A 17,073-nucleotide genomic window follows, 5' to 3' on the forward strand; every position below is an offset into this window, starting at 1 on the left:
TGAGCTTCATGTTGTTATGATGTTTCTGTTTCTGGTTGCTGGGACAATGGTTAATGCCTTCAGATAGACGAGCGCGATGATTCCTGCGGTTGGTAGCGCGCTGGATCTTCCTATCGCCCAGGACTGGAGACCCTGGGTTGATTGGGAAGATCTGAGGGCGCGTCTTACCGGCTGGACAGAAGGAGGGAAGATACCACGGAAGCTGAGGAGGAACCTCCGCGTTTGATAAAGAGGGCAAAAAATAGACCATGATCACACACTCTCTTGTGTCTGTTGGATGAATTGACTAGGCCGTGTCGTCTATATGTCGTGTTAAGAAGTGTGATGGATGGTAGGATGGAAGTTGTAAGTTAGCACGTGAACTAACAGGGATGTGACAGGATCCATATCCTACTTTTATACGGGAGGTTAGGAAAAGGTCAACACCAAGTCAGCTTGCATTTTCAGCATCCCCATCTCCTTAGGTCGTAACGTTGAGTTCCAGATCAACCCGTACACATAGTTCCAAAAATATATGTATGTTACTATCAGGATTTGTTTTCCCCTTTTTTCTTCCTTTTTATATATATACATATATTCGTTTGTTTTGTTTCGTTTTCAAGTCCCTGAAAAGACCTTGACCCTCCATCATGCCCCCATCGTCACCAATCCTAAATCCCTTCTTCCTCAGCCATGTCCTCCGGCCGCTCTTCCTCCCCGTCATGATCACCCGAAATCCACCCCTGTCCAGCAGTGCCATGAGTCTTCCCATGGACACCCGTTCCGGTTCCTTGGTCTTGGTCATGCTCCGTCCCCTGCGCGGGCGAAGCATACGCGTCCCATCCTCCGACCCAGTGTGCAGGGCCAGCCCCAGTCCCTCGAAAGCCGGGCAAGAAATGCGCCCTCCTCTCGCCCAGCGGCCCGAAGGGCTGCTCCCGCTGTGGTTGCCTCGCCCTCCTCCGGAGCGCTTCTCGTTGGGTGCGTATTTCGTCCAGGGACCTGGCATGTGCTTGCTCGGCTGCGCGATGCTCTTCCGGCGTCGGTGGAGACTCGGTGTAGTTGGACGTGTAGGGGTCGTGGCCTGGTCTGAACTTGCCTGGCTTGAACAGCCCGCGAGGATCTGGTGGGAGCGGGCGTTGGGAAGGCTGATTCAAGGGCAGCTGTCCGGCCGATGGCTGCTGTTGCTGCTGTTGCTGCTGTCCGGTGTGCTGATGTTGGAACGGATCGAACGACGTCCGGGATAGCGGATCAAACAACAACTGGTTCAAGCGCAACCGCTGCTGGGGCGGCTGAGGTTTAGAGGGTGCCGGCGAAGACGACGAGGGCTCTGACTTCCTGAGTCGGCCGCGATAGGGGCTCGTGTCCCCGTGGCTCTCCTCGTTGGTGGCCCTCTTGGCAGAGGGGGACTTTTCTGGGCGAAGACTCTGGATTTCTTCTTGCAGTTCTTCCTTCTCTTGCTGTGTTATTGGCTTGTAGTCGTCCTCTTCCTCTTCCCCGTCCGAAGAGCTGCATTCGAAATCACTAGCGTTAGTTGTTACATTGTCAAAGTCGCTGAGCTCCTCGCTCTTGGTGTCCTTTGATCCCTGCTGATTCGGTTTCATATCAAGCAGCATTCGGGTATTGAACTGAGACGGTACGTGAGACGGCGAGCTAACAAATGGATCAGACGACGAGTTCGCAACCGGATCGAACGACGACGAGTTCGCAACCGGATCGAACGACGACGAGTTCGCAACCGGATCGAACGACGACAAGCTAGCAGGTTGGTTGGACTTCTGTTGAAAAACGCTGGTGGTTGACGACGGGAACGGCGGACTGAACATCTTCCGGAGATCTTCTAGAGCTATCGGAGTGAACGGCTGGACGGGGTGTTTCTGAGGAGAGTTGGTTGTTGGTGATGGGAACGGCGGACTGAACATCTTCCGGCGATTCTCCACAGTTGACGGGGTAGGTGACTGGCCAGGCTGCTGTTGGGGTAACTTCGTAGTTGACGGAGTGGACGGTCGCTCCCGAGTAGATTTGGACCCCGTTTGTGCTGACTGTTGAGAGGGCGTACTGGAAACGTAGTCCGTCAAATCACGATTCGGATCAAACGACCGGTTTGACCCGGTGCGGTTGTTTGACCCCCCTTTGTCTGCCGCATCCTTCTTGCCTCCATTGTCATCCCCCTGGTAGTCACCAGTCTTGCTTCTGTTGTCAGCTCCCTTGTTGCCACCAGTCCCATCGCCATGGCCAGTTCCATTGCCCGCACCAGGTTTCCCGCCCTTGGTCCCTTGGGCAGAAGCAATGCTGGGGGGGTTGCGATCTTTCCACGAAGGATTTGCCTTGACCCCAGCCCCGTGCTCCTCGGGAGTAGGAGGAAAGTAGATTCTGGTGCGGCACGGAGAAGGCGGCCAGTCCAGTCAGCAAACGGGTGTGGTTTGGCGTTGCGAAGGGTTGGGCGGGAAACAGAGGAGCACACATACGGGAGAAATTCAAAGTACGGAGCTATATGGTTGTGCTCAAAGAGGACAAAAATAACCTTCATGGATCCTCCCATCTTGCCCGCGAGAAAACGGCGCACGGCAGCAATGGCGGCATACGTCGCGTCCCGGAGGGGGTATTTGTAGATTTGCGTGCTGATGCAGGGAAATGCGACGGTGCGGCAACCCTTTGTCCAAGCTTGACGAAGAGCGTGGTGGTAACACATCTGCAAAAGATACTCGTAATCTGCGTGTCCATGTTTGTCGTCGTACTTGGGGCCGACGGCGTGAATGATGTAATTGCATGGCAGGTTGAAAGCGGGCGTAGTAACCGCCTTCCCTACCGGGCAGACGCCCCAGCCCAGCTGTGCGAGTGCCCGGTAGCATGCGTTCTGAAGTGCCAGTCGGCCCGCGCCTTGGAATATCGCGCCGCAAACCCCGCCTCCAGCCGCCAGGTGCTGGTTGGCAGCGTTGACGATCGCGTCGACCTTCAAGAGGGTAATGTCATGGACAATGACGGAGACACGGCTGTTGAGGTTTTGTGACGGGGCGAAAGCGTGCATGCCAACATTGGGACCAAAAATGGTATCGGGGACCGCATAGCCGTTAGGCGCAGGGGGGAGGTCACCGCGAGAATAGAGGTCAGAGAGTGTGGGAATCTCCTCTGCTTGCAGAACGCGGGGTCCCGCTGGGGGAGGGGGCGCGGCCTGCGCAGATGGTTTGGATGGGTTGGGTTGACCACCTGTGCTCGAGTGTCCCAATGGGCCGGCGTCGTGTGACATTGTGCTTGTGCTCCAACGTGAAGACGCGATGCGGTAATGGCCGTGCCGAAGACCTTGGAGCAATCGAGGGACCCGTGATATGGATTCGAGTTGGAGACGGGACTGAGATCCAAGAGCGAGGTCTCGACGAACAGGAGAGTCGCAGTGCTTCAACGGCGGAGGAATTGGCCATCGTCTTAGCTTCGAGCATGTAAAGAAGAGCCATGCTCGGTCGAGAATAGATGGCCATTGTTACTGGAACGGATGCGGCCGCACCCAAGAAGAGAAACATCACGAGTCAAAGGAAACATGGCGAAAGCGGCGGAGGTCAATCATTGTCATCCAACCGGCTGCCGTTGCTTCATCTGGTCATCAAAGAGGACTCGGCACATTGTGAGCCAAAGAATCATCGGACGGTAGGTATGGTTGTGACAATGAGGGAGGGAGAAAAGCACCTCGGGTTGGCGAGGAAGAAGCTTGAAAGGGGGAATGGACCGACTCGAGATCGATCACCAGATCACCGGATCCCAGGTCCTAAGTAAGTGTAGGTTCGTACTGTGTACATACCCAGGAGACGTGGGAGGGCAGCGGACCGCAACCGCATCGTTATCGGAAAATTGCCCCGCCATTTTCTTATCTTATCGCTTCACCCTACATGATCTGCGGCCACCCAAACACAAACACACCCCTCCTTCCCCTGCGCCCCTCGGGATGCCCCGCTATAAATCTGCTTTCTGATTCAACACGGCATTCGTCTGCTGGGACCACGATAGAGCGGGACAGGCCCTGAGCTTTGACTCATCGATCGCGGCGGCGAAACATTACCCATCTCGAAGCATTCTCACCGACTCGCTCCTCAGCTGGTGTGGCAGTGGCAGGTGACTCACCCTCCGCTACTCTGATTTGTCTTCATAGTTGCAACTCTTGCCGTCGACTCGCTCGGCGCACCGCATTTCCAGCTCCTTCTGCTTCTCTCCAACAAACCCTCGAACGTAGTCAACATGGCGGGCGAGGTCGCTGAGGCCACGGCCAAGATGCAGATCAGCGAGGCCCCGACGGGCGAGAGCGGCGCGAAGCTGCAGCTCGACGAGGAGACGGGCGAGTGGGTGTCTAAGGGGGAGCTCAAGAAGCGCCTCGCAAAGCGTGCGAAGAAGGCGGCCAAGGAGAAGAACAAGGAGGCCAGCGGCGCCAGCACGCCCAAGCCTGCCCAGGACGCCGCCGCCCCGAAGAAGCCCAAGGAGAAGACCGACGAGGCTCCCATCGATCCCGACGCCATGTTCAAGCAGGGCTTCCTGAACGACGTGTACAACGAGCGCCCAGTCAAGCCCGTCTTCACCCGTTTCCCCCCCGAGCCCAACGGCTTCCTTCACATTGGCCACGCCAAGGCCATCGCCGTCAACTTTGGCTTTGCCCGGCACCACGGCGGCAAGTGGTACGTCGTTCCACGGGATACGCATGCCTCTTTCCTGCCCCGGGCGACGCTGACCCAGCCACAGCTACCTGCGGTACGACGACACCAATCCCGAGGCCGAGGAGGAGGTTTACTTTACTGCCATCGAAGAGATGGTGCGCTGGCTGGGGTTCGAACCATACAAGATCACCTACTCGAGCGACCACTTTGACCGACTCTACGAGCTGGCCGAGAAGCTCATCACTCTCGAGAAGGCCTACGTCTGCCACTGCGGGGGTAGGTCTCAACAAGACATGGAGTCGAGGACGGGCGCTAACAGGGCTCAGACGACGAGATCAAGCTGCAGCGCGGCGGCGAAAAGGGGACAAGCCCCCGCTACCGGTGTAAGCACGCCGAGCAGTCGGTGGAGGAAAACCTCCAGAAGTTCCGCGACATGCGCGATGGAAAGTACAAGCCTAGGGAAGCCTTCCTGCGCATGAAGCAGGATGTATGTCGTTGCCTCCGCGCCATTGTGTTCCTGGCGCTGACGCTCTCCAGATTACCGATGGCAATCCCCAAATGTGGGATCTCGCTGCGTACCGCGTCCTCGACAAACCCCACCACCGGACCGGCGACAAGTGGAAGATCTATCCGACCTACGACTTCACCCGTACGTATGAGAGCACGCGACCGAACGACGGGAAAGAACTGCTAACGAGTCTTGGCCTGCAGACTGCCTGTGCGATAGCTTCGAGGGCATCACGCACTCCCTGTGCACGACCGAATTCGTGCTCAGCCGCGTGTCGTACGAATGGCTGAATCAGCAGCTCGTCGAATACCAGCCCATGCAGAGGGAGTACGGGAGGCTGAGCATTTCCGGCTCGGTCCTCTCCAAACGCAAGCTCAAGGAGCTGGTCGACAAGCAATACGTGCGCGGCTGGGATGACCCGCGTCTCCACACTCTCATCGCCGTCCGCCGGCGAGGCGTGCCGCCAGGCGCCATCCTTGAGTTCGTCAACGAGCTCGGCGTCACCACCTCCAACAGCATCATCCAGTACACGCGCTTCGAGCAGACCATTCGCCGGTACCTCGAGCGCACCGTGCCGCGGCTGATGCTCGTCCTCGACCCGGTCCCTGTCGTCATCGAAGACGCCGACGAGCACAACGGCACCGAGCTCACGGTGCCCTTCTCCCCCAAGAACCCCGCCATGGGCGACCACAAGGTCAAGTTCACCAAGACGGTCTACATCGACCGCTCCGACTTCCGCGAGGTGGATAGCAAAGACTACTTCCGCCTTGCACCCGGAAAGACGGTCGGTCTGCTGCAGGCACCTTTCCCCATCAAGGCGACCAGCTTCACCAAGGACGAGGCCACGGGGAAGGTCACGGAGATCCGCGCCGTCTTTGACCGCGAGACGAAAAAGCCAAAGACCTTCATCCAGTGGGTCGCGGCGGGAGAGGGCGCCGGCAGCAAGAAGTGCGAGGTGCGCGTGTACAACCCGCTGTTCAAGTCGGAGAACCCGAACAACGCCGAGGGCGGGTACCTCAACGACATCAACCCGGACAGCGAGATCATCTTCCCGAATGCGGTCATCGAGTCGGGCTTTGATGAGGTGCGGGCTCGGGCCCCCTGGCCCGAGGCAGCGGGCGAGGACAAGTTGGGCAAGGGCGGGCCGGAGTCGGTGCGCTTCCAGGGCATGCGCGTGGGGTACTTTGTAAGTGGTCTTGTCCTTTGGGGTGATGGGTACACAATGCTAATCGGTGTCGACAGGCCATGGACTCGGATACCACCGACGACAAGATTGTGCTGAACCGCATAGTGTCGCTGAAGGAGGATAAGGAGAAGAGCTAAGGAGGGAGCGTCTGATGGGAAGATGTTTTGTGTGTGAAGGTAGAGGGACATAGTAGACGTAGTTCAACTGTTGATCGGCACAGAAACGTAGGATTTTCGTGTTGACCAGGATTCAAGCGCCCATGGACCGCCGTGCCAGAAGGAGATGACTTACCACGCATGGGAGTGAGCCCGAATTGGGGAGAAGCAAACAGGGAGTATATACGCTTGGTGCTCAATGAGTTGTTGGTGTGTCGTGTCTGGCAGCTAAGGCAGGCTCAGGGGGTGCGGACAAGACAGTAACCCGTGACTGCAGACCATGAATGAACCGACTGTCTCCTGGAGAAGTATGCTTCTACAATAAGATGGCTGCCATCGAGGCTTGTTGGTACCGGAGCAGTCAGATCGAGGTCGGGCTGTGCCGTGTTTTAAGGATTTGTGTCACGGCAGCGAGCTAGATGGAAAGACAGCAAAATGAGATGGTTACATGGAATCCAGACCTGTCCATGCTGGAGGCTTGGTTTGGAGCTACATCACGTCTGGATATTGCATGAACCGAGGCTGAGGCCATGCCGTCGATTCACAGATGGGAGCTGATGCGGTGGCCGCCAGACCAGTCAGCTGCGTTTCGCCATGCAACCTTGCCTTCCAAGCCATGCACTCGTTTCCTGGTGTTACACACCCGCAGCGACTCGGAACGCCGGCGAAGTGTGGCAACTTGGGGAGGTGGGATGATGTCCGCGAAGGTAGGTTGGTTGACTCGGCGCAACCCACCAGGGACCCGACTCTGTAAAGGCGATCCATCAGCTTGTAACTTCGTTACCGCTTTGTTGGCATCCATCTCGGGCCCACCGTCTCCGGGGCTCCATTGCCTGCCCATCCCCGGCTTGCTCAGAAACCTTCTCATACCTGCCTGAGGCTCAAAACCTAAGCCAAGCGTCACAGCGTCGTGAATGAAACACGCCCTTCAGGATAGAACCTAAGGAAACCTGCATCCAAAGGTCTTTGTTCCTTTCTACCAACGTCCACAGCTCTGCAGCAACTTCCCCATCTGAGACGAGCAACTCTACCTACCTGGTACCATCCATAAGGTCCAGTACCAGGCGTGCCCAGGCCGGCAGCAGGACTTTCGTGGAAGCTTCAAGCAGGCTCAATCACCCGCATCCAAGAAACCCTCCATCAGGCAACCTCCATTTGCCATTTCCTCGGCCAGCCCCAGCTAGCATCTGCTGGCGAGGCACCTTTTTACATAACTACGCCGAGAAACCGGGGCCCGTCGGGCATCGACAGCCATCGACAAGGTTCAGGCACGCAACAAACGAGAGGCCAGGTATGTAGTGGCGGTCAGCAGAAGCCCCAGAATGTCAACGTCAACCAACATGCCATCATGTACTATACACCATGCTGCCCCTTGGATACTCCATGGCAGCTCGCCAGTGGTTGTTTCATGCACTGGAGGTCGGGGGTCGGCGTCGTTTCAACCGTCGATGACCTGGCCCGGCATTGGCAAATAACACGGACAGCTTGTGACACTTTCCCTTCTGCCCCCTGGCCCCCCCTTCCCCACCCAATCAGCACGCCCGGCGTCCAGGAGGCGACTGCCCAATCCTTGAGCCACCCCAAGCTGGCTGAACCAGGCTGGCGCGACGCCTCCCCGCCAGGCCGTCTGAAATGCCCGAACGGTGCCAGGCCCAAAAAAATTATTTGAGGATCCGGCCTGCTGGCCCGCCTCAACCCACTTTCTTCTCCCCCCTTCTTCCCTCTCCACGTCAACTTTCAAGGATCGATCCAAACAGCTTCCTTCAGCCTCTCACCACCAGTCAATCTTCTCTAGGGCACGCAGCTACCCTGTTACCACTCCCCCTCACCAGAGTTCAATTCAAGCTCGTCCGTTCGAAACTCTCCCGCTTGGTGTTTTCTTCGCCATCCGCACGAACGAGTTCCCCAACGCCACACGTCAACACCTTTCCGTGACCGACTCCAACACCAACCATTCCAAAATGTCCGCCAACACCGTGGAGAAAGTTGCTGACGCCAGCACCCCTGCTGCTGTCACTGACGTTACCAACGCTCTGGCCAACACCTCGATCTCTGGCAAGACCGATGACAAGCCGGCCAACAACGATGCCGTCCTTGCCAGCGCCGCCGAAGGTCGCCGCCTGTACATCGGCAACCTGGCTTATGCGACAACCGAGGGGGAGTTGAAGGACTTCTTCAAGGGCTACCTTGTGTAAGTTTCCGCCTCGCTCGGCCTTCGTTTTGGCTCGTCATGGAGAAACCCCCTCCGATGCCGCACGCCGTCCGTCGTCCCCTTCACCGCCACCCCTGCCTTCCATGACGTTCGATTCCCTTCTTGGGGGCCTAGAGCTAACCACGTCGCCTTTTTTTTTTTTTGTCGGGGCCTCCAGCGAGTCCGTGTCAATCCCAAAGAACCCTCGCACCGACCGCCCTGTCGGGTATGCCTTTGTCGACCTCTCGACCCCCAGCGAGGCTGAGCGCGCCATCGCCGAGCTCTCCGGCAAGGAGATTCTCGAGCGCAAGGTGTCGGTCCAGCTCGCTCGCAAGCCCGAGTCGAATGACAAGGCCGAGGGTGCCAATGCTGAGGGTGGTGCCGAGGGTACCCGCCGTCGTCAGTCCACCCGTGGCCGTGGCCGGGCTGGACGTGGCCGCGGCGGCCGCGCCCGTAGTGGCCGCGGCAGCGGTGTAGGTTGCTCCCGTTGAACGGTGCCGTCGCGTTGTTCTGGTTGCATGCTGACGTTGGGGCCTGTAGGACGAGAAGAAGGAGGAGGGCGCCGCTCCCGCCGAGGGCGCCGCTCCTGCCGCCGACACGGCCCAGCCCGAGGCCCTCAAGGACGTTACGAACGAGGCCGGCGCCGACAACAAGGAAGCCAAGCCCAGCAAGCCCCAGCGTCCTCGGGAGCGCCGGGAGCGTGGCCCCCCGGCCGACGGCATTCCGTCCAAGACCAAGGTCATGGTCGCTAACCTCCCGTATGACCTGACCGAGGACAAGGTTCGTCGAGCGCCCAACGCATTCTGTCCTGTTGCGACGTAACATGTGGTGTGCTAATTCCCGCTTAGCTCAAGGAGCTGTTCACCGCCTACCAGCCCCTGTCCGCCAAGATCGCCCTCCGGCCCATTCCCCGCTTTATGATCAAGAAGCTGCAGGCCCGCGGCGAGCCCCGCAAGGGCCGTGGCTTCGGCTTCGTCACGCTGGCGTCGGAGGAGCTCCAGCAAAAGGCGGTCGCCGAGATGAACGGCAAGGTGATCGAGGGCCGCGAGATCGCCGTCAAGGTCGCCATCGACAGCCCGGACAAGACGGACGACAACGTCCAGGCCCCCGAGGCTGACCAGACCGCCAACGGCACTCAGCAGGCTGAGGCTCCCGCTGCCACCGCTTAGATGATGCTCCACTCGGTTTGAAGAGAGCATGCATGCAGCATTCATCAATCAAGATGTCGTTGCACCACCTCTTCGCTTCGCTTCTTTTCGGCAAGGTCCATGTTCTCATGTACTACTTTATGTTATGAAAGGCGCATCTCTTAACGACTGGGAATGGGTGGATGGTAGTTTTTATTCCAGTTGCCAAGGGCTAGACGGGATATTTCACGAAGGCCATCTCATGAGTGGGTGGCGGGATGGGTTCTCGTGGCGTCCTGGGTTTTTGGCACATGGCGCTTCTTAAACGGCAACACGGTGGTGGGTAGAGTTTGGGAGCGCTTTATCCATGTCTCGCCGGTTCTCATGCAGAAGCTATCCTCTAATATTTTTTTTTCTCACGACTCACGTCCTAATTTTTTTCTTTGATTTTGCTGCTGGGCCTGGGCGCTTGCGGTTCATCATCATCATCCATCCATGTAGTCTCCAAGGCGGTGTCTTCTCCGTAGGCTTTGAGCAGGAAGTTGGGGTCGGGCAACGGCACGGCGATTTGACAATGCGATGCACGCTTGGCAGAATGACTGGTCAATATTTATTTTTTCCTGCTTGTGGTCTTTTGTGTGTGTGTGTGTGCGCGCGCACGTGCGTCTGCGTACCTCACGTGTGGTACGTCTGCCTGTCTTGGGTTGGGCGTTTGTGGTGGTGGGCGGGTGGCTTGTTCGAGATGACATGTGGGGACTTCCGTCTCAGATCTCGAACGTCAGAGCCCAGACCCTTGTCCCCCTAGGTAGGTAGGGAGCTCCTCGGACCCTTGCCGAGCTCTGATGCGGCCCCGCCAACCTGAGGGCCCAGAATCCAACCAACTTGTCCCCCTTGATTTCCCCAAAGCGCCCGCGACCTGTTCGTTTGGCAAACGGAACAACAAGTGGCCCAACCCGTGGTCACATGGGGGATTGTAACGTTGCGACTCGAATGGTCGACGGCTGAACCTCACAGACTCTCAGCCAACGCAAAGCACAGCTTGCGCGTCATTATCGTCCAAGCGTCGTCCATCCATTGAAAGCGACCCGCCCGCCGAGCGCCTGCTCTCCGCTCTAGCGTCCGTCTTCGTCTCGACGAACTCGACTCGCCTCGAGTTGACGTCGTCCATCTCGGGTCGTTTCGTCGTTTGACAGCCATCCGGGACACGCTACCGGCGCAAAGATGGCATCCAAAGCCATGTGGGAAGTCGATCCCGAGACTCGGGCCAAAGTACGTCGGCAGCGCATTCTTTGCCCCCTCTCTGAGCACGACCTTGCTTTGCGATAATGGCGTGAACGAGCTGCTTGCTGACGCGCCCTCGTTCCCGTGTCCTATAGCTCGTCGCGATCCAATCCGAGTCCAAGAACAACCTCTGCTGCGACTGCGGCGCGCCCTCCCCGCAATGGGCGTCCCCGAAGTTCGGCATCTTCATCTGCCTCACCTGCGCCGGCGTCCACCGGGGGCTCGGCGTGCACATCTCGTTTGTCCGCTCCATTTCCATGGACGCCTTCAAGGCGGCCGAGATTGAGCGCATGCGCTTGGGCGGGAACGAGAACTGGCGCCGGTTTTTTGAGGAACACGAAGACACCAAGGCACGAGGGCTGACTTGGGAGGATGCGACCATTGCCGAGAGGTACAGCGGGGAGGTCGGCGAGGAGTGGAAGGAGAGGTTGGCCGCCAAGGTCGAGGGGCGGGAGTATGTCCCCGGAGAGGCCAAGGCGAAGAGGCAGCAGCAGCAGCAACAGCAGCAGCAGCAGGAGCGGCGGGCCGGGACGGCGTCGAGGTCGGGGACGCCGCTGAGTGGGACCGCAACGCCACAGCAGCAGCAGCAGCAACAACAACAGGGCGGGAAGATCAAGGTGGATGTGGATTACTTTTCCAAGCTGGGCGAGCGCAACGCGCAACGGCCCGATGACCTCCCGCCGAGCCAGGGCGGGCGGTACCAGGGGTTCGGCAACTCGGCGCCGCGGGCGCAGAGGGACGAGACGGCGCTGCCGGGCCTGGAGGATTTGTCCAAAGACCCTGTTGGGGCGCTTGCCAAGGGATTTGGGTGGTTTGCGTCGACGGTGACGAAGACGGCCAAGACGGTCAACGAAGGGTTCATTCAGCCTACCGCGAAGCAGGTGCGTTTTGTTCCCCGTCCTTCCCCTCTTCCAACGTCCTCCCCCTCTTCTGCAGTCGCCCGGCGAACGGCCAAGCACCGGAAGCTGACGCCCTGTTCCTCACGCAGATCTCCGAATCCGACTTCGCGGCCCAAGCCCGTACCGCCGCTGCCACCGCCGCCGCCACCGCCGCACGCACGGCCCAGGCCGGCGCCCGCACCGCGCAGGAAGGGTTCACCCGCTTCGTCGAAGGGCCGCCGGGCAGCGGGTACCGCTCCGTCAGCACCGGCGGCGGCGGAAGCAACTTTGACGAGAGCCGGAGAGCCTTTTGGGACGATTTGGCCGCGGCGGCCGACCAGCGCAAGAAGACGGGCAGCTCAATAGGCACGTCGGCCATGGGGAAGGGGGCGAGCAGTCGGGCGGGGGGTGCGAGTTCCGGGGCGCCGGGGGGCCAGGCGGGAGGAAGGGAGAAGGATGAGTGGGATGATTGGTGAACGGGCGGTGGTCGGTGTTGTTAGACCGGAGCAGGTTTGGTGCGTGTGGTGATACGGTTGTGCAGGGTCAGGTAGTTCGTTGAGAGCGCTGTTATTGTCACGGGCAGGGGTCAGGTTTCGGTAGAGAGGGCATGAGTATTTGGGGCCTAGAGTTGTTGTGTCGTGCTCTGTCTGGATCGGGGGGTTTTCTGAATCGCATGGCGAGTTGGTATCGCGAGATGTTTGAACTCGTTTCACTGCCGGTAATACACTACGCAGGACATGCATGGTACTACCCCCCCCCCCCCCCCCCTCCCTCTGTGTTTGTCTGCAGAGGCAGAGAGCATGGACCGTTGTTGCCCCCCCCCCCCCTGAACCCTGAGAGAGGTGGGACGGCGAGGGTTAGGGATACGGTGGTGAGCCGGTGCTGATCCCTATCCACCGCTTGGCCGAGGTTGGCATCGGCACTAGCCGGGATAGCTAGACAAGCTTGGCCAGCGGATTTGCGACACGACCGACTGGCCGTTTCTTGCATCGTTCTCTTCGGCCTCTATCCTCCCCGCCATCGCTCTATCAGACCCCGCCATGTCAGCGCTACGGATACTGGTGCCCGTCAAGCGGGTGATTGACTATGCGGTGAGTGCGCCCGGCTCAACGGGACAGACGAGAAGGCCGCCGCGGCAGGCCGACACGGCAGCGATTCGGCCCCATCACCTCTCCCTCCGTTGACGCCACCAAGCGGCCGTCATGGCCGCCGACGATAACAACAAGTCGCTGACGCCCGGAACTTGCAGGTCAAGCCGCGCGTCAACAAGGCGCAGACGGGCGTCGAGACGGCGGGCGTCAAGCACAGCATGAACCCGTTCGACGAGCTCTCGGTGGAGGAGAGCGTGCGGATCCGCGAGAAGAAGTCGGCCCCGGGCGGCGTCGAGGACATTTGCGTGCTGAGCGCGGGGCCGGCCAAGGCGCAGGACGTGCTGCGCACGGCCATGGCCATGGGGGCGGACCGCGCCATCCACGTCGACGTCAAGGAGGGCGAGGACCTGGAGCCCCTGACGGTGGCCAAGCTGCTCAAGGCGGCGGCCGAGCGCGAGCGCAGCAACCTCGTCATCCTCGGCAAGCAGAGCATCGACGACGACGCGGGACAGACGGGCCAGATGCTCGCCGGCCTGCTGGGCTGGCCGCAGGCGACGCAGGCGAGCAAGGTCGAGTTTGGGGAGGGCGACACCGTCACGGTCACGCGCGAGGTCGACGGCGGTGTGGAGACGCTCCGGGCCAAGCTGCCCATGGTCATCACGACCGACCTGCGCCTCAACGAGCCCCGCTACGCCAGCCTGCCCAACATCATGAAGGCCAAGAAGAAGCCGCTGGAGAAGAAGACGCTGGCGGACTTTGGCATCACCAACGACAAGCGGCTCAAGGTGCTCAAGGTGACGGGTACGTGCCTCCGGATACGCGGAGAGGGGGAGAGGGACGCCAGGCTAACACGTATGCTCCTTTTGCAGAACCACCGGCGAGGCAAGGCGGCGGCAAGGTCGAGGATGTGGATGGCCTCATTTCCAAGCTCAAGGAGCTCGGCGCCATCTAAACGCAGGCGTCGTGTACAATTCACCAATGCTGCATTGTTTCGAATAAAGTCAACCTCCCCGGGACGTCCTCCTCCTCCTCCTCCTCCTCCTCCCGCGAGTGCACGTGAAAATGAACCGTTCCAGATGCAGCTTCGATCTTCGTGCAAACCCATGCCAGGATGCAGCTCATGCTGTGGTCATCTTTTACCAATGGTGAAGTAAAAATGATAAAGGAATCCGAGCCTGAAGGGCAACAAACCCACATATCCTTGACTCGGCCGTTAGTTATCAGATCGGGGGGCGCAGGTGTGGGCTCCGTCACCGCAGGCTCGGGCACGTCCGAAGCCGCAAGCAACCAAGCATGAAAAAAAGGGTTTGAGGGGCTGAATGGAGGTGCCGACCTGGCCCGATTCAGCATGGTGTCGTCCGCTGCCCCTCCATCTCCCGCTTTTCGGCCTCTGCCCTGTTCGGCCCTGTTCGGCCCTGCGGGCCCTGACCAATGGCGCCCAAGTCAATTGGGGCGCCCCCCTACCTGTACGCAGTAAAAATCGGGTGGGGCCCGGTCCGGCAAAGGCGACTCATTTTTTTTTTCTCCAGATTTCTCTGACCTGTCCCGCCCTTTTTGTCGATTTTGCTCCCGAGTCACCACTGCAGCTCCTCAGCCTCCAACATCGCTTGACAGCGGACTCCTGCTACACAGCTCTGCCAAACGCACAGCAACCCCTGATTTCCGGACCGCATTGACGGCTCCCTCAACCTGCTTCTGAGTTGACTCTCTTCAAAACCGCGCTGATGAAAGGTCGCATCTCGATCTTTACTTCTCAGGTACGTTCCAACTCGTGTGCCTGGCTGCCATCTCGACCCCACCACCGCAGGCCCTCTGGGTGTCCGCTGTCAAACCCCCTGCCGATTCCGGCTGCCTGGGTTGGCATGGCTATCGGTTTTTTTTTTTTTCTCTTCCCCGGACCCATTGGCTTGTTTACCTTGCTTCTTTTTGCTCTTTCCCCTTTTCTATTCTCGTGGGACAGCAGGTGCTCTACGTGGATCGGTGCTAATGTGCTGGCGCCTTAGGACTACTTCTCAGGTTCGCCCAACCCAACCCTCTCATCGGCCCTGGCCTTTCCGCCCACCCCACTAACCGCACTCTTAGACCATCTCTGGAAAGCCCTGGCAGCTTAAGGCCCCTCTAGTTTTATATCCGAGTCTCATTTCCTTGCCTCTGCGCACTTAACCACCGCCCACGGACCGAGATGTTCTCCTCCATCGCCGCCCGCCTCCCGACCACCCTGGGGCATGCCGCCCGCAGGGCCCCACTCAGCCTCTCGCGCCAGGTCCGCCTGGCCAGCAGGCTCGCCGTGGATGGAAGCAAGGGCCGCGCCATGCCCGTCAAGAACACGAGGGCCACGGCTCCCGCCTCTGGCGTGGATGCCACGTTTACCATCCGGGACGGCCCCGTGTTCCACGGCACCGCCTTCGGCGCCAACTCCAACATCTCGGGCGAGGCCGTCTTCACCACGTCGCTCGTGGGCTACCCCGAGTCCATGACGGACCCCTCGTACCGCGGCCAGATCCTGGTCTTCACCCAGCCGCTGATCGGCAACTACGGCGTGCCGTCCAACGAGCGCGACGAGTACAACCTGCTCAAGTACTTTGAGTCGCCGCACATCCAGTGTGCCGGCGTCGTCGTTGCCGACGTGGCCGAGAAGTACAGCCATTGGACCGCCGTCGAGAGCCTGGGCGAGTGGTGCGCCCGCGAGGGCGTGCCCGCCATCTCGGGCGTCGATACCCGCGCCATTGTCACGTACCTGCGCGAGCAGGGCTCCTCGCTCGCCAGGATCACCATCGGTGATGAGTACGATGCCGACGAGGACGAGGGCTACATCGACCCCGGCGCCATCAACCTGGTCAAGCGCGTCAGCACCAAGGCGCCCTTCGTCGTGAACAACCCCAAGGCCACCTTCCACATTGGCCTGATCGACTGCGGCGTCAAGGAGAACATCCTCCGCAGCCTGGTCAGCCGCGGTGCCTCCGTCACCGTGTTCCCCTACAACTACCCGATCCACAAGGTTGCCGACAACTTTGATGGCATCTTCATCTCCAACGGCCCCGGCGACCCGACCCACTGCCAGGAGACCGTCTACAACCTGAGCCGCCTCATGGAGACCTCGTCTGTGCCCATCATGGGCATCTGCCTCGGCCACCAGCTGCTGGCCCTCGCCGTCGGTGCCCGGACCATCAAGCTCAAGTACGGCAACCGTGCCCACAACATCCCCGCCCTGGACCTTACCACGGGCCAGTGCCACATCACCAGCCAGAACCACGGCTATGCTGTCGACGCCAGCACTCTGCCCAGCGAATTCAAGGAGTACTTCGTCAACCTCAACGACGGCAGCAACGAGGGCATGATCCACAAGACGAGGCCTATCTTCTCGACCCAGTTCCACCCGGAGGCCAAGGGCGGGCCCATGGACAGCGCCTACCTCTTCGACAAGTACCTCGAGAACGTGGCCATGTACAAGAGCAGCGCCAAGGTCTACCGCGACAACAGGCCCTCGCAGCTCATGATTGACATTCTCAGCAAGGAGCGTGTCGGCGTGGAGCCCTCGCCTCTGACTGCCCACGTTTGATGGGCATCGTTGTGGGCGTGGAGAGGACGTAGATTTGCATGCTTTTGTAGACGGTTCTAGGTAGTTATAGGGCTTGCGTTGGGGATTTCTTGCTTGCAATTTTGCTAGGGCAACGGTGCGCTGTTCCAGGAGTTCTGCGGAGGCATCTTGGGTGAAATTTAAACCTCTTAGGAATAATCTGCTTGCCTTGCTGGATCAGATAATAGGTTCTGACAACTGACCTGCTTGCATTTTTTTCTTGGCCCTGCTCTCGTATTTGACCCTTGGAAGTGTCTGGATCGCATTCCCGTCCAAAATTCCACGGCATGCCTGCTGTCCTCCAAACTTTGCCCTCATACCTGCATCTCGTGTGAAGTACTATACAGATATCAGCATGATCATGCTGCATAAAGGACATTCGACATGTCACACTCATGCCAATGAGGTAGCCAGGCACAGCAAAGGGGGGTCGATTGCACAAGTGATCCCATATCATCACTAGCCC

General features: G+C 59.4%; 6 protein-coding genes across 6 annotated transcripts; 5 read left to right on the top strand and 1 right to left on the bottom strand.

Moving 5' to 3' along the window:
* Window positions 1–650: 650 nt before the first annotated feature.
* VTJ83DRAFT_4310 (uncharacterized protein) lies at window positions 651–3,223 on the bottom strand (the record flags this gene model as incomplete). The annotated part of the gene is made up of 2 exons (XM_071010786.1): window positions 651–2,349; window positions 2,445–3,223. The coding sequence occupies 2 exons, from the start codon at window positions 3,221–3,223 to the stop codon at window positions 651–653; spliced, it is 2,478 nt and encodes an 825-aa protein (XP_070865760.1).
* Window positions 3,224–4,203: 980 nt separating this feature from the next.
* Window positions 4,204–6,444, top strand: VTJ83DRAFT_4311 (uncharacterized protein; the record flags this gene model as incomplete). Its single annotated transcript, XM_071010787.1, has 6 exons — window positions 4,204–4,634; window positions 4,699–4,889; window positions 4,940–5,100; window positions 5,151–5,262; window positions 5,325–6,307; window positions 6,364–6,444. The coding sequence occupies 6 exons, from the start codon at window positions 4,204–4,206 to the stop codon at window positions 6,442–6,444; spliced, it is 1,959 nt and encodes a 652-aa protein (XP_070865761.1).
* A 1,979-nt stretch (window positions 6,445–8,423) lies between these two features.
* Window positions 8,424–9,822, top strand: VTJ83DRAFT_4312 (uncharacterized protein; the record flags this gene model as incomplete). Its single annotated transcript, XM_071010788.1, has 4 exons — window positions 8,424–8,653; window positions 8,832–9,126; window positions 9,194–9,433; window positions 9,502–9,822. 4 exons carry the CDS (start codon window positions 8,424–8,426, stop codon window positions 9,820–9,822), a joined length of 1,086 nt encoding a protein of 361 aa, XP_070865762.1.
* Window positions 9,823–11,016: 1,194 nt separating this feature from the next.
* Window positions 11,017–12,415, top strand: VTJ83DRAFT_4313 (uncharacterized protein; the record flags this gene model as incomplete). The annotated part of the gene is made up of 3 exons (XM_071010789.1): window positions 11,017–11,049; window positions 11,157–11,942; window positions 12,050–12,415. The coding sequence occupies 3 exons, from the start codon at window positions 11,017–11,019 to the stop codon at window positions 12,413–12,415; spliced, it is 1,185 nt and encodes a 394-aa protein (XP_070865763.1).
* A 564-nt stretch (window positions 12,416–12,979) lies between these two features.
* On the top strand, window positions 12,980–13,982 carry VTJ83DRAFT_4314 (uncharacterized protein; the record flags this gene model as incomplete). Its single annotated transcript, XM_071010790.1, has 3 exons — window positions 12,980–13,030; window positions 13,189–13,831; window positions 13,900–13,982. 3 exons carry the CDS (start codon window positions 12,980–12,982, stop codon window positions 13,980–13,982), a joined length of 777 nt encoding a protein of 258 aa, XP_070865764.1.
* Window positions 13,983–15,212: 1,230 nt separating this feature from the next.
* VTJ83DRAFT_4315 (uncharacterized protein) lies at window positions 15,213–16,589 on the top strand (the record flags this gene model as incomplete). Its single annotated transcript, XM_071010791.1, has 1 exon — window positions 15,213–16,589. One exon carries the CDS (start codon window positions 15,213–15,215, stop codon window positions 16,587–16,589), a length of 1,377 nt encoding a protein of 458 aa, XP_070865765.1.
* Between the last annotated feature and the right edge of the window lie 484 nt (window positions 16,590–17,073).

Source organism: Remersonia thermophila, chromosome 4 (genome assembly GCF_042764415.1).
Source record: "Remersonia thermophila strain ATCC 22073 chromosome 4, whole genome shotgun sequence".
Taxonomy (NCBI): domain Eukaryota; kingdom Fungi; phylum Ascomycota; class Sordariomycetes; order Sordariales; family Chaetomiaceae; genus Remersonia; species Remersonia thermophila.